General features: G+C 42.5%; 1 protein-coding gene across 8 annotated transcripts in view; it reads right to left on the minus strand.

Annotated features, from left to right (window-relative positions):
• Positions 1–3,987: 3,987 nt before the first annotated feature.
• Positions 3,988–22,178, minus strand: part of ACTN1 (actinin alpha 1) — a 129,843-nt gene continuing 111,652 nt past the window's right edge. For 4 of the 8 annotated variants that reach the window (XM_048852278.2, XM_048852277.2, XM_075129646.1 and 1 more), the window contains 7 exons: positions 20,025–20,207; positions 18,931–19,065; positions 17,081–17,260; positions 14,611–14,757; positions 12,400–12,480; positions 9,428–9,586; positions 3,988–4,904 (listed from right to left, as the gene is read on the minus strand). In XM_048852278.2, the coding sequence (XP_048708235.1) occupies positions 4,746–4,904; positions 9,428–9,586; positions 12,400–12,480; positions 14,611–14,757; positions 17,081–17,260; positions 18,931–19,065; positions 20,025–20,207 (1,044 nt within the window). In that variant the 3' untranslated portion in view covers positions 3,988–4,745. Of the gene's footprint in view, positions 4,905–9,427; positions 9,587–11,786; positions 11,853–12,399; positions 12,481–14,610; positions 14,758–17,080; positions 17,261–18,930; positions 19,066–20,024; positions 20,208–22,178 lie in introns of all 8 variants that reach the window. The other 4 variants (XM_075129648.1, XM_048852282.2, XM_048852280.2 and 1 more) reach the window with 2 other exon arrangements.

Genomic DNA, 22,178 nt, shown 5'->3' on the forward strand with positions numbered 1-22,178 from the left:
AGGAATCACAATGGCAGTTTAAATAACCTCAGTGCTATGACTCAGCCATTTCTGTTGTAAATCTGCTACAGCAGTGATGGCCAACATAGGCACATGTGCCACCTTTGGGTTAATGACTTGATTGTTGCCCACTTCACTGAACATTTTGGCAAAACTAAAATTGAGGATAAGAGATGACAGCGGACAACATGTTTGAAAGCAAAGCTTATGAAAGAAGTTGGAACTATTTAAGGAAGATGCAAACACCTGCAACTAACAGAGTTCCTATCATTGCAGAATACCTGGAATATTCATTCACTTACAAGGACACTGCTGGCACCATTGAAATAGTGTGCCAATTATTTTAAAAAAAAAAAACCTATCTGGGAAGCTGTTGGAAATCTTCAGTTTAAGTTCTGGCAGCTAAAACATAGTTACAATCTACATATGTTTGCAGCATTGTTGTAGCTGGCCCCAGGATATGAGACAAGGTAGGGGAGGTAATATCTTTTATTGGACCAACTTCTGTTGGTGAGAAACATACAAGCTTGTCTCTCTCACCAACAGAAGTTGGTCCAATAAAAGATACTTCCTCACTCCATCTTCTCTCTCTAAGTATTAATATTGCCCTTGTCACTCTATCATTAGAAAGTCACACCGTGTCAGGTATGAAGACCTCAAATGGCTAGATGTCAACATTAAGATTGTTGAATTCTAGGAGACCTATCTGGAAAATCATTTTAAAAAAAAATCACAGTTCACATCTGGAAAATACTGAGCATGGCAGGACTGAAGAAAATCCCCTTGAAAAGGAGATTTTGTGAGTAGAGACCACATTGTCCAATTGGTTCCCCCCCCAGTGAAAAAAAACTAGCCCTAGCTTTGAAAACCTGTGGATCAACATTCTCATACAAATAACCATTTCCATCGGTTAATTTAATCAGTTCTGACATTAGGGTTAGGCTACTGACTGCAGCTAATTTGTTGTTGGAAACTAAAAATATTAGCTTAAAATAAAAAGCTGCTGCTTCACTCCACAGAAAATCGCTGCTGGTGGTTGTGCTCCCCACCTTATAACTTTCCTGGAATGTGGGAGACTTAGAGTCATTGGGTCAGAGAGAAAGAAAATGACTCTATAGCTCAATGATTAGAGCACACACCTGGGAAATGGGAGACCCAGGATCCAGTGCCCCTACTCCAGTGACTAAATATTTATACACAGTGGAACATCTTCAGTAGGACAGATTGATAAGCCCCACATAAGGATGTGTCATATGTCTGTGGTTAGAGTACTGGCCTAAGAGGCAGGAAACCCCTGTTCAAATCCTGTCTCCTCTTCAGGCAGAGAGGGCAGGGGAATGGAGCCTGGGTCTCCCACATTCCTGGCAGGTACTCTTAACAAGTGGGCTAAAAGTTGTAAGGTAGACAGCACTCCCTCAAACCCTCAAATTGTGGCTGGGACCTGATCTGGTACACAGCCTGGTGCGTACCTAGCAGATTGGACTGCCCCATTCAAGTTAGGCAGACAAATGCCTCTTTCCCAGATAATGGATCACTCTAAGGCTTAGGCGTGAGATAGGCATCCAGAGCTGCCTAGAGGCAGAAACTTAGCCACAGAGGGAACTTTGACCCTGAAGACTTAGGCACTGAGTGAGTTTAGACACCTACAGGAGTTTCACCAGAGTTTTGTGGATCACATTGGTGCCTAAAACTGGGATTTAGGCACCGAAGTATATTTGTGGATCAGGGCCAAACTGCTTTGCCCCTAATGCACAATATCTGAAACGGGGGTGTATCACCAGATGCAGTTTTGAAGAACAGGGAACCAGACATGTAAGCTCTGGCCAGACTACCCAAGGCCAGCCACCTAAGCTGAAAGGGGAGCCCAAGATACAGTAGATGCAGCTAAGATTTTAAATTCAAACCACCTACCACTGTTGCCGATATGAGGCTGTTTTTAACTACACAGAACCAGGGCACCCATGAGAATGTTGTTAACATCTTAACCCAGAGGATGCAGTGTTGTATAGTGATTAGTGTACACAACTGAGTCAGGACTCATGTAGAACAGCTACCAGTCTAACACTGCCACTGATGTGCTGAGTGAGCTGGGGAAAAATCACCGAACCTCTCTCTATGCAAGACAGGGATATTACTACTTTTCTGCTTCACAGGGTGTTGTGAAGCAGTGTAGAGTGTCTAGCACAATGGAATCATGGTCTGTAGGCACTACTGTAAAACAGAATAAATAATTAACATTTGTGAAGTACACTGAGATCAGAGTAAGAGTGGACATTGCTAAGTACTATTAGCAATTTCCCCCCCAAAAGGGTCATTCTAAATCCAAAGAGCCCCCTGGCTCCATTTTAGGTACAGTAAACTAGTCTGGTTTGGGACATATAGCCAATTCAATCATACCATGTACATAAAAAGACTGAATAGCCATGAAAAGTTAAAATCTCTCTTCCCAAAATTCGCAGTGGAATAAGGAGGAAGGGCTCCTTTTTTCCCCTACATCCAGGAGTCAAGAGTCCCCAGAGCATGTATGCTTTCTTTTTCTAGCATTTTTTTAATTTGAAGCAAAAATAAAGTTAATAGGAACTGCACTGCATGTCCTTTACAAGAACATTTCCTTTTCCTGTAAAGCGTAGTAGTTACGTGCTGTGAATTGCAAGTCATATAGATGAGCTTGCCAGGGAAGAAGAAGATGATCCAGCTACACGTTTTAAAAAATTACTGGTGTATTATATAGGGTCCTGCAAAGTTTTAAGTAGGGAGAAGTATGGTCTAATTGTTTAAAGTGTAGGCCTGGCAGTTAGGAGACCTTGATTCTAATCCAGTTCTGACAGTGACTTGCTGTGCAACGTGGGGTAAGTCACATAACCTCTCTGTGCCCCTCAGCTGCTCAAGATGAACTGTGCTGAGTACAGTTTGGTCTTGTAACTAAACTGTGTTCAGCTGTACCCTTTGGTGACACGTTACCACCTCTGGTAGGCCAGAGGAAGGGACAACAGGCAGTTTAAGAATTTTTTAAGCACATCAGCAGAATTTGTTCTCCCCTTTCCCAGATACTGCAGGCAGGTTTTGTCAGGTTGGGATTACATGACAGCCCAGTGATTTCTACTACAGGTCACACACTATATTAAGAATAAGAACATAAATTTGTATTCAGTTGAAGGATTTAAAAAAAAAAAAGTCTATTCTTGCTCAGAAACCAGCCTAACCCCAGGAAATCAGAACTGACTCTGCTGGGCAACAGCACTGAAAGTAGCAGGTGTTCCTTGTCACTTTGCGAATTAATGTTGCACTCCTGCAATCTATTAGTCTAAGAACAAACTGGCTGAAAGTGCTAGAGTCCCTGACATCTGATCATGGTGAAAAAGACATGTGAAGAAATCTTTACTGGAGAAAACTCCTTCGTTTCCATTAAGGTTGCAGAAGGGATGAAGACTAGGGAAGGTTAAAGGTTACCTGCAAAGTGAGGAGGGATAGGAAAGGTTTAAATGCCCTTTTTTTGCTTTCTTATGATAATTAAAGAAGGCCTGTAGAGAGTTTTGTCAGTGGGCAGTTGGTTTGTTTAAACATGTTAGAAACATGAAAAACACTATGGTGACTGAAGTGATAACATCACAAATACTAAGATACTTACTGTTAAGCTTTGACGGGGGGAGGAATGTTAATCAGACCATTTAAAACTTTGGGTTTATTTAACTCCAGACACACATTCTGAGCTGGTCTTGTAGCAATAAAAAAAAAGATGCTATTTTGCAGTGATAAGACTTCTCATTTGAAGCTGTTTGTAAGTATCTACCAGCTATATAAATTTCATCATCATTCAACACAAAGGAAAAGATTCTAAGGAAATGGAGTTAAACATTTAACCTCAGGTATTATGAAGATTTTTTTTTTTAAAAGCTATCAAATTGATTTTGAAAGAATCTACTTGTGTTCAGGGTTTTGATTAAATGGAATTAAACAAATCCACTAGACAAATGAAGGAAGTCTAGATTTGTTATCACAAGAAATTTTTAATATGGTTTGTGACAAGCAATATATCAAAGTTACCAACTCTCAAGCTTCATATTCTGAAACCAGACAACTCTCAGCAACAACAAAAAGTTGTGCACTGAAACATAGGAGGCATATTGAAAATTTTTAATTAAATATGAAAACATGAGCTGTGTACATTATTTTTTCCCTAGAAAACACAGCAATTTCAAAAGTTTATCATAAAATATTTTCATGAAATGAGTGAACCAGCAAACACATGCACTTGCGTGTCTGACCCCCCCTTCCCCATCCCAAGATAAACATGATAAAAAGACATATGAAAATGGAAAAGTTAACAGTACAGGTGGCTTCCTTTTTTCCCCCCCCTTTCTATTTAATTTTTGTAAAGGAGAATGGAATGTAACACTGTGCTCAATTTCCTATGTCACAACACAAAACATTTGGTGCAATATTTTTAAATTTTCTCTTTATGTTTTAATTTGATGGAGAAAAATACCTGTTTTTCTATAATAAAATATGTCTATTTTTAAATGTAACTTTTTTTTTGCAGAAAATAATTTTGTAAACTGTCATTTCAGGGGCAAGGTAGACGGTCATTTGAGTGTCCCCCCTTATAAACATGATCTGTTATCTGAAGCAAAAACGGAGACACAAAATAAAAGAAGGCGGAGCAGAGGCTGCTTTGCATACAGAAAGAAGAGTGCGCTTGGACGGGAGAGAGGGTGGGAAATATGTTGTGTGGAGAAAGGAAGAGGTTAAAGGTCACTTTCGCCATAGAGCGCTGTGGAGAAGGACATATAGTCCAGGGCACCAGGTACAGCATCAGGCCCACTGTATGGTGCCATCCTAGCAATGCAATATTCAGCTTGATCAGGAGGCAGTTCCCGTCGTAATTCATCCACAGTGATGTAGTTCTGCGAAAACAACAAGAGACAAATAATTATTTCCAGCAAGTGGTGCTACTTAGAAAGTACTCTACAAATCAGTCCTGATGCTCAGGGGTGCAGTGGGGCAACTGTGCTACAGTTTAAGACAGTATATTAAGAATACTGTATCCCATTGAAGGCACACTGGGTATGCAGGAAGGCAGAATGCAATACTCTAGTTGGAATTTGGCCAGGGACCAGCAATGGAGAGAGAGATTATATTGGGAGAAAAGTCCTGGAAGGCCCAGAGTGGTTGTGTGGGAGAGAAGGGAGGTTGTCAGTGTCAGACTGCCTGTTGTCTTGCAGATGGTGTGGTTCTTGTTTAAGGTGAATGGGAAGAAGCAGAAATTGTTCATTACCTCCAGTCCCTCGTTAACAAGCACTGAAAAGATGAGTGCCCTATTGCGCCCTAGAAGTTGATTTTAAGGCTTCAAAATGTGGCCTCAGTGACTCTTTCTCCAGAGAAACATGGCATCCACAAGGCAACGAATTAGTTCCTACCGGTGCTGGTAAATTATATCAGCACAGGCAGCAGACAACATTGTCTACCAAAGAATTTTTATTTTTTTCAATCGTTTTCTCCCTCCACTCTCCTTGCTTTTCCTACACCCCACTACTCCTATGGACATTTCTCAAAAGGAAGTAAACCTCCAGCTAGGTTTGGCTATTGGAAATGTAAACACACTGAAGCTAGTCTGGCCCATCACCAGTTCACATTGTGGATAGAAGATATCAGTTCGTTGAACGTGAGCTAAGCAGGGAGCTTCCTGTTTCCTGCTGCTTCCCTGAACCCACTTGAGGAGAACAGGCAGTCGACTGAAGTAGTAGGAGCCAGTTAGGCCCTTAAGTTCTCTATAGCTAACAGACTCATGGACAATTTTATTTAGAAGCATCTAAAAGATATTTAGATTCAGAGGTTTTCTGTCCTTTGACTTCCCAATTCGTTCATTAAGTGTTCTGCTTTTATGTTCATGAATGGAGTTTGAGGGAGGATTACCTTCTTAGTGCAATGTGAATCAAAAAGTATTTTAGTATAACTTTTAAAACAAATTAATATTGATAATTATCCTTTTTTGGAACTACACAGTAATCAAGTTTAAATTTAATACTCTATCGCAAAACTACAGATAATGTTATTTACATCGTAATTTTCATCCTGTGGAAATAATTAGGAATTTACTACACAACTGTTGAGACAGGAGATATACCCTGATCACAGAGAATGTGTAATAAAAGATGGATGAAATAGGAGATTATAGTTAAGTCATTAACGAAACATGAAAAATGTACTCAAACTAGGATAATTCATTAAAATCTGAGATTTCAGTTCACATGGTATTCCAATATTTTTACTACATATTGTCATATTTCAAAACAGATCACCAAAATTATTAGAAATTATTGGGATATATTAAGATTAAATTTATTTCATTAGCTAATTTAAGGAATTGCCAGTGATTTTATGCAAGAAAAATTTATGATTTGTTGGTACATTCATTCCCCTGATTAACCAAATCTAGAGAAGTTATAATCTATCCTGGTTCTGGGAGTCAGGGCTGGCCTTACCAGGAGGCAAACTGAGGGGGCTGCCTCAGGTGCCAGACTGTGGAGGGGTGCCGCTAGGACCCAGAGAGCTGCTAGGACACAGAGAGCAAATCACCAGAGAGCACTCCATAGGTGGAAAGAGTTTGAGATGAGACTAAGGTTAAAGGCCACCATAGATGATCAGCACCAAGAGAAGATTGCATCAGAGTCTTTATTGGCAAAATGTTCTGAAAAGGCTCATTGCCATTGTGAGAATGCTTGCTACCCAAAACCTAGCACTGCGTGGCACTTTGGATCAGCTGTATGTGCCAAACAGTGGAAACTTCCTTAAAATTATGGCGCTGATGGCTGAGTTTGATGCTGTACTCCAGGAGCATCTAAGAAGAGTCACCACCCAAGAACTGTACACACACCACTACCTAAGAAAAACAATTCAAAATGAGATCACAGAGTTACTGGCAACAAAAGTCAAACAGAAGATTGTGGCAGATCTGAAATCAGCAAGGTATTGCTCTGTTATTCTGCACTGCACACCTGACATCAGCTATACGGAACAAATGACTTTAATGGTGCGTTTTGTGACAACAAAAGAACCTAGGGAAAATGTCCCTACAATGGGTGACTGTCAGAGAGCATTTTCTAGAATTTATTGACATTGATGATACTACAGGAGCTGGTATGACAAATGTGCTTCTTAAAAAGCTGGAAGATATGGGAATTGCGATAGCTGACATGAGAGGTCAGGGCTACAATAATGGTGCCAACATGAGAGGAAAGAACAGAGGAGTGCAGACACGGATCCGAGAGTTAAACCCTCAAGCTTTTTGTGTCCCATGCAGTTCTCATTCATTGAGGTTGGTGGTCAGTGATGCAGCATCAGCTTCTAGTAAGGCTGCTGAATTTTTTAACGCAATTCAAAGAATCTGTGTATTTCTCTCTGAATCAACATCTGGGAACATCCTTCTGACACTGAAACCACTAAGTGCCACACGATGGGAAAGTCGAGTGGAGGCGATAAAGCCTATCAAACACCAAATTGGGAAGATAGATGATGTCCTAGTTGCCATTATGGAGGACAATGCTATGACAGGAACTATTCATGGGAGAACAGTGGCAGAAGGAAATGGAATCACCAGAAACATACATAACTTCAAATTTCTGTGTGGCTTAGTGTTGTGGCATGACATACTGTTTGAAATAAATGTTGTGAGCAAGAGACTCCAAGGTGTTGACCTTGATATATCTGGAGCAACGGAACAACTGGACAAAGCAAAGTCATACCTACAGTCTTTCCGGTCAGATGAGGGATTTCAAAACATTCTGAAGAGTGCACAGAAGTTGGCAGAGGAACTTCACACTGAAACTATTTTCCCACCCATTCAAGAGTCACTGAAGACGACGTCATTTTGATTATGAGGCATGGGATAATCCCATAAGAGACCCCAAACAACAATTCCAAGTTGAATTCTTTAACCAAGTGCTAGGTTGTGCAATACAGTCAGTTGAAGAACGTTTCATGCAGCTCAAGGAACACAGCAGTATATTTGGGATGTTGTATGATATTCCAAAACGCCTCACTATACCTGAAGAAGACCTACACCAGCAATGCAGGGCACTAGAGACAGTGTTGACACATGATGACATGTGCGATATTGATGCAAGTGATTTAGGTGATGAACTGAAAGCCCTTTCAAGATACATTTCAGCAGGATCAACTCCAAAGGCTGTTCTGGAATATATGTGCATAAATAAGATGACCGCCCTCTTTCCAAATGCTTTTATTGCTCTGTGCATACTTCTAACACTTCCTGTAACAGTTGCCAGTGGAGAACGCAGCTTCTCCAAGCTGAAGTTAATAAACACACATCTACGCTCCACAAGGACACAGGAGAGGCTGGTCGGCCTTCCAACCATCTCAATAGAGCATGAGCTGGCCCAGACTGTGGACCTTCAGCAGGAAGCAGTTCCAATCTTTGCAACCAAGAAGGCACGGAAAGCACCACTTTGATTATTCAAACAGATAAAAATGCCAGTGTTTACTATGCAGACAAGAAAAGTTACATTTGCTGTTGAAAGTTAAGTGTTACTTAACATTTTTGAACAAGGCATTTCAAGTTGTTAGTTCTCCTTTATTGGGTTAGGTAGCAGAGCAGTACCATGAGAGGAGTAGAACAGGAATATCAGGAAGAAGGCAGAATTGGGACCTTTCAAAGTTTTGGCCCAAGTGAGGGAGCATGGGGGCGTCATTTGAGCTCCCCGCCTCAGGTGCCAAAATGAGAGAGTTTTCCTGTCTATCATATAGTATTTGTAATAATATGGTTAAAAGGTAGATATTTGAAAATCGTTTGTTAACTGATAGAGGTTATCCTCAAATCAATGAAAATCTGATACTGATTATGTAAGACACACACTTACATGTCATTGTAAATTGTCACATGTGAAAAAACTACTTGAATTTGTAGATGTCCAGTAATTCAGCTTTTTCAAGATTAATCAAAACACAATTGATCAGTACTGTGTTTATTGAATTTAATCATGCACTTTAGTTACTTTAGTATCATGGCTCCAAACTGTTTAAGTTAAGATAAGGAAATTGCACTGCTAATTTGTAGTGATTGTGTGTATAAGAAACATCAGCTGACATCAGTGATTGATACTGGTTCCTTTTCTGTCCATGACTTCCAACTTTTGTAGAAATGTGTTTTACTTCAAGGTAGTAAACATTTTTGGCTCCAAGAGACACTTGTGTTGAAATATTAGCTACATTGGTTTCTTGTTTAATATTTACTTTGTGCATTAGAGTTGGTCGGGAAGCAGAGATTTACACATGACTGCAGAGTGTTTCATTGTTCACCTCTGAGGAATTATACTGCCTGTCTCTTCACATCAGTTCGGGCACTCCTGAGCCAGAGTTTTCTTTTTTATATAAAAGTAGCATTAGTTTCCCTTCGAAAGTCTAAACTCACCTTGTCTCCAGCCAGAATCTTGAAGGAAGCCATGACCTGGTCAGCAGTATCAGTATCTGCTGTTTCCCGGGACATGAAGTCGATAAAGGCCTGGAATGTCACTACACCCAAGCGGTTGGGATCTACAATGCTCATGATGCGGGCAAACTCTGCTTCTCCCTAGATAACAAAAGAGTCAGCAACAGGTCAACAGACTATTGATAAGAATGACCAGAATGTAAATCCAGTTCGCACAAATGATGGCATCTAGGAGGTAAAATAATGAGACTGGAATGTTTCTAAATGATCCCAATCTCATAGCAAAGAAAATAAAGCTTCAAATCAATCTCACAAACACATTCACCAACAAGCTCTCCTAGCTGATCTTTTTTAAAAAATGTTCATTTTCCCCTTGGTGTTAGGTATTTTCAACAATGCTCTGGAACAATGCCATCCTAGTGCCACAAAACTGCTACCCTACATTAGCTGTCAAACCAGAACAGAGCAGTAGTCTTTCTAGTTTAGTATGATGTCTCCAACAGCGGCTAATAGTATGGATGCTTCAAGATATAAAGGTCCTTATAATGCACAGAATGATGCAATTCTATATAACAGGGCCCTCTGAAAATCAGATAATTTATTTAGGAACCGAAACATGGATTCAGAACCTAATTTTGGGCAGCCAGATTTGAAATTGGCCTTAGTCTTTAATTTCTTCTCTGGAATCTCTTACTTCCCTTTTATTTCTCATCCTACCTGTTGCCCTTCTCTAGGATCTTAATAGTTTTAAGCTCATCCTTACCAAAAAGGCATCAGAAATCAGAGACTTATATGCTTTGGAGAGGCCTGATAGAGCAGCACCGCTGGGTAGTTCCTTTAGACCCATGGGTTCTTTCACTGTATATTATTTTGACATGGAAGTTAAGACCTTATGCTTCTTAAATTTTCTCTGTTGTTCTTAAGAGCATCTATTCTGATCTCTTGTACCATTTTTCCCCCCTGTATGAGGATGAAGGGGTAGATCCCAATCTCTGTCTGGGAGCAAGAGTGAAACCTTCAGGCAACTCAGTGCAAATCAACATGAAATAGTAACATACCCGATCTTTAAAGCATTTGGTCAAAGGTTAACTGATGTGGCCTTGTACACCAGACTAAAGGAGTTTGTATTTATATTGGGCTGAGAAGTAGGTTACACTGGAAGATTGCTTTGCCTAACATTTGCGGCAGCAAGGTTATTAAGGGCATTATTTAAACTTCTTGTGTGATTCTCTTCTCCTCTTAGAGAAGATTAGTACCAATAGGTTTTGCCTGCAGAAGTTCTCCCCATTATTATTCTTCTGTCAACAAAGTCAGCCTAAATGCTGTGTTGTCCTGAACACTAATCTATTTACTATGGAAAAAGCTATGAGAAAGCTACAAACAGGACTCTAGCCTGCATGAACAGGCAGCAGGGGACTGGAATAAAGGAGTATTTCACTGATCATAGTGGGAAGGGTTAAGACAGGAGAGGAAAGGGAGACAGCTACCAGGAACGCATTCTAATTGCACTGTTTCTAGTCTAAATATCTTTCGTTGGTTGGAAAAAGCTGATCTCAGTAATGTTATCAAAGGAGATTAAGATTTACATCTGCTGAAAGACTTGCTTCCACATTAACACTGAAAGCTTTACAAAGGGATATCAGGATCCCAGAGTCATAACTGGCCTTAGGAAGAAGATTGAAGCAAATATCCTTGTAGCACACCCAGGTGTGTGGGGGCATAGACACAGTTTACGGACTGTCCATTCTAGTCTCACTTTTGGGCACTAGAAGCTTAAAGCCTGAATTTTAGTTGGATTTATTTATTTGTAAGTGGTACAGTATTTTACAGAGTGTGTACACACACGTACATACGTACGTACACGGATATGCACATTGAGAATTTAGCAAAAACACTTCCCGTATAAACAGTTTTGTTTCAATATTTATTGGTAACAGCATTCACTCATTCATCAGGCTGTCATGAAGACTTCCATTGGAATCCCACTGTTACTTATTGCTGGAGAGGTTACATGTTGCTGTTTGCAAACAGTGAACACATCAACATGAGCTGGTTCTTGCTTCTTCCAGTTTATAAGCCATGCAGTTTTCCAAATCAATTCTCACTCTACACAGATCAGAATTGGACATAACCCTCCCATTCTTCCCTCCAGCTAGAGCTGTAAGATGAAGATTTAAACGCACACATACACACAATCATTTCAACATTTAGTTTCCATTTCTGAGAGTCCTAGGAATTAAGGTAGCTTTTACCTTGACTCATTACAAATGTGTGCCCTTCCCATTTGCAGAAGGTCATATGAATCATTGTGAACATGAGTGACAGAAGGGCTCTACGTTACCATATTGTAACCCATGGAGATAAGGCAGGCTCTGAAATCTTCAGAATCCATCATGCCAGTCTTCTTCTACAGGGAGTGATGCAAGGATAGAAGAAACCAAGAGAGAGAAAATGGAAACCAGTCGAGGAAGAGATGAACCCACAGGAGATATTACAAAGAATGGATTTGGGAAAAAGGGACAGGAATTATTGGACAATGAAAAACAATACAATAAAGGTGGTTTGAAAAACCATGAAGCAGCAATGATTCAGTTGGAAATGAAATAGTTTTTATATAGGACACGAATATTAAAAAAAACAATGAAGCATGAAGATATCAAGTGAGACAAATACACAAAGAGAAGACGACAGGGAAATTTAAGTGAAACAAGTAAATGGAATAGGTAGATATAAAAAGAATTCTCCCAAGACAATAAATGAAGGTAATTAAAAGGGGCAGATATGAAAATTCATTAAGTAAAAGAGCAAATGTGGGATGGAACAGAGATACATGAACAGTAAAATATGAGAACAACAATGACAGAAGGATTAAAACAAAAAAAGAAAAGAAAGGAGAAAACTGTTATTTCCTTATAGTTCAACTTCTCGCTGCATTCACCACTAGCATTCAGTACCTGTGCATCGTTTCCAATATCGTAACCCAAGCTGATGAGGCAGGCTTTGAATTCCTCAGGGCCAAGTGTGCCGGAGTGATCCTGGTTATGCGGTGTGCCAGGCAACAGGACATGCAGTGCCAGCAGGGTGGTAGTGTGGGGCAGGTAAAAGAGAGGTAAAGAGAAGATCAAGGGCAGGTGAAAAGACAACAAACAGATGCACCATGCAGTGGGTGAGGAGAGGAGAGAGGTAGAGAAAGAATGACATGCAGATAAAAAGACAGGGAAGAAAAATAAAAAGTGCACAAAGTTAGATACCACAATGACATTTCAGGATGTGCTAAAAATGCTCTCAAAACAGTAGCTTCTTAGAGAACTTGATCACATCTTGACAGCGTTTGAACAAGAATTGTTAACACTAGCAAGCTTTAAAATCTACTTTTTCCAGATCAGTCTCTGACATAGCTATTCTTTTACCCAGTAATGCCAGAAGTCCTGCATTTCAACAGTAACCCAGAGTGCAGGGAAGCAGACAGACACAGTGGGTAGCAAATACTATCACCTTACTGTTCTTGCTGTCAAAAGTCAGATACCCCAATAAAGTGGTAGGCTAGGGTAGGTATGCCTGGCAATGATTCCGTGAAGCTTAGCTGGTGGAGTATCTTGTGTGCTCCTGAACAGTCCTGGCATTCCAAGAACACATCAGGAAAAAACAGCTGAAGCTCAGGGAAGTGCTGCCACCCCTATATTTCTGAGCTCTGTATATGAAAGCAGAGCTGTGACTGGCTGAGCTCTCTGAAGTGCACCCCTGACTTTATATAGCAGCTATCTTTGCTATTACACAGAGGGATCTACCAACGATGGATACAGTATTCATTTATAACACCCCCTTTCTTCTGTGTTTTGAGAGGACCTCATGGTAAACGTGAACTTCCTGACAAGAGAGCCTACTGGAGGCCAGCCACAAAGCCCAGCAGAACATTTCACCACAGCTGCACTCCTTTTAGCTCAGAATCACTAAACACTGTGGGGTGGGAAGTGTTCATCACCAAGGTTTACACACAAAATTGAGAATCCCAATTTGAAAAGCAGAACTTAGCTGCAGGGCAGCACTGAGGGCTTCCTGCCTGCAGTCCTCATCATTTTGACATGCCACACTGGCAGGAGAAGGAAACTCAGGGTAGGTGTGCAGGGCCAGCTTCAGCTGACTCCCTCTTTAAAAAAAAAAAAGTCAATTTTTTTTCAGTCTGGTGTTTACAATCAGTATTAAAGCTTCCCAACAGAAGAAATAATTGAGGATGAGGCAACCATATTTTCCCTGTTACCACTGTAACCTCCCTCTCTTGCATCTCAGATGTAAATGGAAGGCCTGTTTATGTGGATGGAAAGCTAGGATGTACACGGTACACTTGGGAACACTAGAAAGGAGAGAGGATCATTATCTGAATGCACCTTCGACAACGTGAGAGGAGTCAGTATGGCCATTATTTGGTCATCTGGAGATGGCTTCTCCTTGAAATTAGACTGCAGTAATGGGGTTTTATCTTGCGACCACTCAGAAACTGAATCTAGCACAGAATGCTGTCACAGGCTTAGCAAGTGTCAGGCGCATACGTATACACCATTGCTCTGGGATCTGTATTGCTCGCCAGTAGGTCTATGGGTGGCATTCAAGGTGTTAGCGAGGAACCTACAGAACCCTAAAGGTTTTGGGAGTGCCTCTCTCCGGGTGACAGTGTGGCTGTTCAGATTCATGGAAGCACGCCAGCTGATCTCCCCTAGATGTAAGTGAGAGAGCTGTTGGCAGGATGATGGTTGAGTTTATCGTGGGCTTATTTTATAATTGTATTTGCTGTTGGCTCTGCATTTATTTATGTTTTGTTATACTGTATGTAGCACTTAAGTGAGGGACCTCCAGAGGAAAGGGGATGGGTGCCTATAGTCTATTTTCTAAATATGTTGGCTGACTTTCCCGTGTCTTAGCTCAGTCAGGAAACTTGCATTCCAGACAAACTTCCTGTCTCGGCATGACAAACAGACTAGCCTAATGTGGACAGGATTACCTGACAGTCTCCACAGAGCTGGCAGCTCATGAGGCCTGGTCCTCTAAGCACAAGAATGAAAAGTCTACTCTGTGGTTAGTTCTACTGCAGGGGCTGTTTGGTTTCTAATGCTATGCCAAGCCTATGAAGAAGCAGGTGGCCCACTGAGTTGCGGGGGACACAGACTTACCCTGTCAAAATGGTTAAAGGAGGCCCGGAATTCATTCATCTGCTCCTGGCTGATCCCTTTGGCATCACGGGTCAGAATCTGATTTTCCACTTCATTGATGGTTCTAGCAATTGTTGTAAGCAACTGCTCCCATCCCACTCGGATATGCTGAAGAAGAAAGGACAAGACTTTTCTTTTAAAAAGTGGCACCTTCTGCATCTGGAGCCCTTGGTTCGACTGTGTTAATCATTACAAATGAAGTGATCCTGATGGTCATGGCCTGGGAAATCCACTTGCTCAGAAAAATCCCTCTCACTCTGGGCAAGTGCCATCAATTTCTTCAAAATCTGAACCTTCATTTAAAAAAAAAATAAAAGGTCAGATTCTCATCTAAACTAAGGCATTACATTAGCTTTAAGGTCACTTTACTCTGCCAGAGTTGTGTACAGCGGCCTTAGAGTAAATGAGAATCAAGTCCAAAGTTTTTAGCTCTCAGTCATGCAGAAAACTTTCAAATGTGAACTGAGTGTAAAGTGATGCACAGATGTTTTCCTAGATCTGACACCCACTTCTCCAGTGCCTCTATTATAGCACAGATTTTCACCAGATTCAGTAATGAGAAGTGACCAGAATCTGTTGCCAAAGTGAAACTGACAGGAATCTGGTTAGTTTTAGTGTACTGTTGCTTGGGAGAGTTTCCAGCAGCAGCACTGAAACTATTAACTAGGAAGAAGGAGCAAAAGAATGGAGTCTGTGAAAGGCATGGAGTAGCAGACGCACCTCACCATCCCCATATTCTTGCAGCACCCAGGAGGATGTAGAGGGGGAAGCAGAGAGAGAAAACTTCTCTTTTGAGATGATGGGGGCACTTAGTCAATTGCAGGGATCTGAGTCACTGTTCTTGGTTGGGGCCTCTAGGCACTGGTGCACTTTGGTCCCCCCTACTCTTTGCCTGTGGCAGATAATAGTGTAGCCTTCCAGGAGGCTTAATACTTTGGTCTCATTTTGGTTGTTGGGTTCAGTGTGTGGATGCTGGGTGGTGCGGATGGCCTGTCATACACAGGCCACCACACTAGATAATGTGGTGGATTCTGGCCTTAAACCCCATGACTCTAAATTTATGAACATCTACTAGCCAGAGATTAATACAGAAGATTAAGGCCCTCACTGCCCCCAAATAGAGTCCAGGGATCGTACCCTGGTATGGATCCCAGCAGTCTGGCAAATGGTGCGGCACTCATCTGTGCATTGGCCCTGGACAGTGGACCCTACATGTTTCATATCAGGCTTTGGCTACTAAATACGTGTAGTCCTCTGGCTGTTAAGTATCTGGCACAATTTCCCAGGTCTATATATGGGTGGGTGGATTTGGAAGGAGAAGACTGATAGAATAAGTACAGAATAGTTATAAAGAGAGGAATAGGAGAGAGAGACAATATAGGGGAGGAGGCAGAGAACAGAGAGAGAAAGGGAAATTAGGGAACACTCTGAAGACAGCTCAAGCAAAGATGCACCATAAATAATTATAGCAAAGTGAAAAGAAGCCAGGAAAGGAAAGTCAATGCTAAAGAGAGAAATTTAGTGAGTAGAGCTGGTTGAATAGTATTTGGGGAATTTCTCCCGTATGTGTCAAACAATTTATTCAAAAATACTTTGTGGAACTCAACTAGCTCTATAGCTGGTCAAATACTCGTCAGCTAATACCAGTGAAGTTAATTGCATAATATATTCAGGTGTATTCTTTTTTCTGTTATTTGTCCAGCCCTAGTAGTAAGTAACTTTTTAAAAAAAATCATCAGCTAGGGAGTTGATTTGCAATGTTACAATGAAATATGGAGCACAACAATACACAGCTGTCTTATTCCTTGAAACTCTAGGGAGCATTACTTGGGGTGGGGGTCAGAGAGGGGACTGCCTGTATGTTGCATTCTCTCCCCTCATACATTGTATGTCTTGTCAATTTAGATGTTAAATTGTTTGAGGCAAGAGTCTCTTACTATATTTGTATAGACCCTAACACAGCACGGTCCTGTTCCTGGTTGTGGTCTCTAGGCATTATCATAGTACAAATAATGCATAACATATCCACACCACCACTATCACCAGTATCTTCACCCTGGCTATTAGGATTAGGCATCCAGCTATAAAGTAGTCGGCTAATAAGTCTCAGGTAAACATTTGAGATGCATTGGTGTTCTTCACTGGTCCCCATCTACCACCTGCTGAAGTCGCAACTACTCAGGGAGGACTCAGAACTGGATTAGCCTATAGAGCTGCAGGTCTGAACTGAGGTGTCCTGGCAGGGCCCTGTGGGTGAAGCAGTGCTGTTAGTTCCTCACTTTCATGAGTGAAAAGTTTAGCCAAGCATTTTGGAAAAGAATCTGGGTGATATGGGGATGCTCATCTTAACTACATCTGGCCAATACAACTTAGGTTGTTTTGTATGCTGGGGCTAAAACACAACAGGCTGAAGGCTTCTCCAGGCATTTACCTCCATGGTGTAGTTGGTGTGCTTGTTGTCAAAGATGAGTGCCTCCTGAATCTGCTGGTGGTCTCCCTCCAGCTGGTCAATCTTTGGTTTGTAATTAATAATGCTCTTCTCGTACTGCCGGAGGTGGTTGAGCTGGTCCTCCAGGGTCCCATGCATCTCTATGGAAATGCGGCCGATCTCCTGCATAAACAAACCCAAGGGAGTTGGGCCCATTAGAGAGACAAGCCTAAACACACACAGTATCTACCTGTTCCCTGTATGGGACAAAATGCTTCAAGAAGAAGTCATATAGACTATACAGACCATGGCTTTAAAGAGAGGAGATAAACATATGAGGTCAGACACCCTTATGTTACAAACCACTGTAGCTCTACTGAAGTCAGTGGAACTACACAAGCTTACATCAGCTGAAGTTCTGGCTTTTACTAAAAATACCCGTGATTACATCTGGAGGGCGCCCTCTGGGTCTGGCCAGGGACCGCTGCTCGGGGCTGCTGGAGCAGCAGCTGGTGTGGCTGTCCTGGGGGCCACCTGGCTCCAGAGCCAACTGCTTGGGCTGTTGTGGGGTCAGCCACCCGGGCCCCTGCAGAAGTCAACAGAAGTCTTGGAAATCACAGAATCAGGACTTCCGCGACCTTTATAACAGATACGTAGCCCTAGTTATGAGCCTACAGGTTGCAGTTTCCCTTTCTCCCTAACCCGTTTGTGTGCTCACCATATCAGACACATGCTATGCTCTCACACATGCCAAGTTCCAATCATCAGGCTATTTGGCGCTCTGGAAAACTTCATCAACACCTTTCTTTAAGTAAACTGATCAAGGGTAACTACTGAGTGAGGAGGTTTACCCTCCTTACCTTCCACCCTCTGCCAGAGGATGACAGAAGATGGAAAAGCAATGATGCTGGGAACAGTTGGAGCTAAGAGGAGAAACTGCATTATGTGTTACCACCTCCAACTGTGCCACTTGGGTCACTGACCCAAAAAACAGTAACAGAATTGGCGTTTCCTCAGGGCAGACAAGCAGCCTACACTGAGGGGATCCAATGAAGTGGAATCACTAGTTGGGCAACATCTGATGATAAATGATGAAGGCACGGCTGATTGCTCTGGGAGCTCTCTCAGTATGTCTATGGCAATAGTAATTTAAAAGGACAGGGAATAAGCTGGCCAGCACTTTTCTTTTCCTCAGCTAGGAGAGAGCTCAAAATGCTTTCTTCACACTATATCTGCTGTCCTTACTTAGTGCTCTTTACCTCTGTGCTCCTTCTCTAATGGCTTTTTTCTCCTCACATCTCTGCATATCTAGCACTGACTCCCTTCTTAAATGTTTTCCTTGAAGAGCCTCCCCCACCTCTTGCACATCCTGCCATCAGCACTAGCCTTCTTGTATTCTTTTATCTTTAACTCAACTTACCTTAATTCAAATCTTAGCTAAAAAGTTCACCCTTAAAAATTCTCTCTCCTGCTGCTGCTTTACCACATAATTGTGTTTATTTTTTAGTACATTTTGAAACAGATGGTATGAAAGTGGTTACACAAAATAAACTTCTGCTGTATTTGTATAAAGCAAGTGAGAAACCCTTTGAATGTATTCAAGTGCCAGCATCCCTTTCTCGAGGCCACATTTTTGTATTTGCTGAAAAGAGCGGGGATAAAAAAGTGTCTCTGGCGAATCAGATGCATGGTAATCTCAGCACACACTGTCCATTGACTTTCTGTGAAAGCCTTTCTTATTGAAGCATGAAGGGAGGATTGCCCAAAGGCTGAAGGAAGAGGCAATACAGAATGCCCGCTGTGATTGTGGAGGAGAGGAAAAAAAGATTGTTTCAAAATTACTGAGATGCTACCTCCATCTTGGTTTGGATCCAGGGCCCTATGACATTAGCCTGTGCGCCAAACTGTTTCCGGAGTCGTTCATTTTGTTGCTGGCGTGTGTGCTCTTCCAGCAGGGCTTGATCCCTTCGAGGAACTAACTGCCGCACCTGCAGCAAAACATAGCAAGGCACAGCCTGTGTTTCATGCGCAGTAAGCTAGACACAATGCGTTCAGAAACGGATATAGCAAAGGGGTGTGCACAAATAGGAAAGCATAAACGTCTGGCCTGGGCTGGCTAGCTTAGGGGATGGGACATAAAACCTGTCTTCTCTACAGGGGATGGTTAAATACAGCCCAAGTTATACATAACCAAAAGAAGTTAACATCCCAGGACTCTATGATGGCCTGTGTTAAATGAGTTGAAGGGCTCTATTCAATTGCCATTCGCCCACAAAGACCGTCACCACAACTGGTATTAGGGATAGCATCTTTCATCAGCTCAAGAAGGGAATAAAAGAAAATTCAAGTTCTCCTCTTTAGCCTGCACATTCTGCACTTTGAAGCACATTAAGCCCCCACACGTGTGCTGGAAAAAAATCATGCGAGACGGCAGGGCCTGTGCTCTGAGATGATCCTGAGAGCTCTGTCTCTCAGGTGTTTGGCTGGTGGATCTCGTCTCCTTCTCAGTCTAATTGATCACCGCATGTGGGGTCAGGAAGGAATTTTCCCACAAGGTCAGACTGGCAGTGACCTTGGAGCATTTCACCTTCCCCTGCAGCATGGAGTGTGGATCACTTGCGGGAATTAACTGGGTATATCTCACTTAATCATTTCGCTGCCATTGCAGAGACCTCGGGCACTGGGGCCCTCCTGTTCTCTGCCTGTGACCTGTAATAGTTTAGTCTGTGAGCTGTAATACTTCAGTTGTTGGGGTTAGTGTGTGGGTGCTAGGTGATGTTGGTGGCCTGTGATATACGGTAAGATGATGATCCGGTGATCCCTTCTGGCCTTAAACTCTATGTTTCTAGCTGAGCACTGTGCATTGGACAGGAGAATTTAGAAAGGGAATAATTCGCTTCCTGGGGTGATACCCCTTATAGAAAAGTGCAAGGCTCGAAGCACTCACGTGGTCCCATTTGCCATTGATTTCCTGTGGGGTGATGGTCGTGTAGGGATTGGTTCCTGCCATGTTGACATGGTAGGTCTGGACAATCTTTGAGACTTCATTGTGGATTCCCAGGATGGCCTGTCGCTCCTTGTCGGCATCTGGCAAAGTGGCCTTGAACTGTTCATGGGCTGTGGTCAATCCCTGGAAAACAGAGGCGCCAGCAGAGGAGAGATAAGAAGAGCATTAGTCAAAGGACAGCCTCCATGTTAAGGTGTTACTAAAAACAGTGCAGTTTGGAAACTCCTCTGCTGCTACAGCAGAGCAATCGATCTCTGAGGGTGCAGAAAAGGCCATTCCACAGCAGGTAAAAGCCACTTTTATGGCACTCAAACATTTTTCAGACCTTCATAGTTGGATTAAAGCAGGCAGTTATGAGGCAGGTTATTTTTGCTGTCTTTGGTTGTATCCCATATTGACTAGCTACAGAGATAACATCACAAAACCTGTCAAATACATCTTGCTTTAGACTCTGGTGGGCTGATTTTTGCAGAGTGCTTGATCCCTGCAATGAGGGTTGTGAGCACTCAATGACTTTGGAAAAAAGAGATCAGACCACTAGTGTTACTTTGTAGCACCTGGGTGACTAAGAGTGCTAGCACAGATAGGCATTAGTTCTCTCCAGGTAGGGCTGTACCAGATCCAGTATGGTTACAGTGGAATCAACAGAAGCAGGCCGAGGCTGTTCAGGGATCGCAACTAGGTGAACATCTTCCAGCCCAGAGAAATTGGCAAATTCCCATTGGCAGAGTGCTCTGTAGCTGGAAATGGCACCCTCTCCATGACCACAACTCATCCTTTCTATTACTCTTAATGCTGCGATTCCCAAACTATAATCTAAGGTGGTCTGGTGAACACTGGCTGATGGTTTGTGAACAGCTGGCAAGTCATTTGGGATTGGCTCATTTCCAGCCATTTCTAGGTTTGTAATTGTAGAGCACATGGAAGCCTGTAAAAGAGGAGAAAGACCAGGGAAACAAGTGCAGGGGGAGAGGTGGCAAAAGGGACCAGGAAGCAGAGGCACATGGAGTAGGGATAGAGAGGTGAACAGTACAGATAGACGGGGAAGAGGAAATGAAGAATGAAAGCAGAATGTGTGCCTGATAACCTACTTATGTTATACACAGTTAAACTCAGTAAATAATTTCCTATGTAAGCAACTATTGTGGTGTTCACAGGGGTGTAGCTGAAGTATGACTGGAAGGGGAGTTTAATCCATGAAGTTATGAATGGGAGAAGGCAGTGTTCATAAAATGCACTCGCTATTCAGATTTGATCTACAGTATGGAAGAGTTAAAACAACTCACTGGTCTAGGACAGGGGTTCTCAAATTTCATTGCATCATGACCCCCTTCTACCAACAAAAATTACTACACAGCCCCAGGAGGGGACTGGAGCCTGAGCCTAAGGGCTTCAGCCCCAGGCAGTGGGCTTTGGCCCAGGCAGGGGAGGCTTCGCCTTCAGCCCTGGGCCCCAGAAAGTCTAAGCCAGCCCTGGCGAACCCATTAAAATGAGGTCGTGACCCACTTTGGGGTCCCGACCCACAGTTTGAGAACCGCTGGTCATGGGGAAGCACTTTAGCAAACGGCAGGTCTCTAGCTCAGTAATAGGGCTCATGCTACGTCAGTACCATTTATGACATCTCCACCCAGTAGCTCATGGTCAGTGCTAGTGCTACAGAGCCCACACCCAAAAGCCCACCAGCATTCTATCCATTCTCTCTCATGTACAGTGTTGCTGTCAGACAGCCCCACAATGACCTAACCTGGAAATGACAGTCTCCTAGCCTGATGGCCAACAAATCAGTTGCTACCATGAAGCAACAGCTGAAGACAAGACAAGCCTGTTTCTTCAGCTCAGCCAGCCTAATCCAAGCAAATACATGTACTGTCTGCTGTCTTCACAAGTGCTAGTCAAGCAGGAGAAATAGCAAGGCCTTTCAGACCCAGAAGGGCACCTGGAACACTGAGGACTATGGGGAGCTACTATAAGCTCTTTCCACAGCAGCCTTGTGGGAGGAGAGGGGAAGATGAAATGTTGCCTCCAATGATATCAAGGAGGTTTGAAAGCTTTGACCCTTAATAGTAACTCAGCAGCAAACGGGAGAGCACAATA

The sequence above is a fragment of the Caretta caretta genome, chromosome 6 (genome assembly GCF_965140235.1).
Source record: "Caretta caretta isolate rCarCar2 chromosome 6, rCarCar1.hap1, whole genome shotgun sequence".
In the NCBI taxonomy this organism is placed as follows: domain Eukaryota; kingdom Metazoa; phylum Chordata; order Testudines; family Cheloniidae; genus Caretta; species Caretta caretta.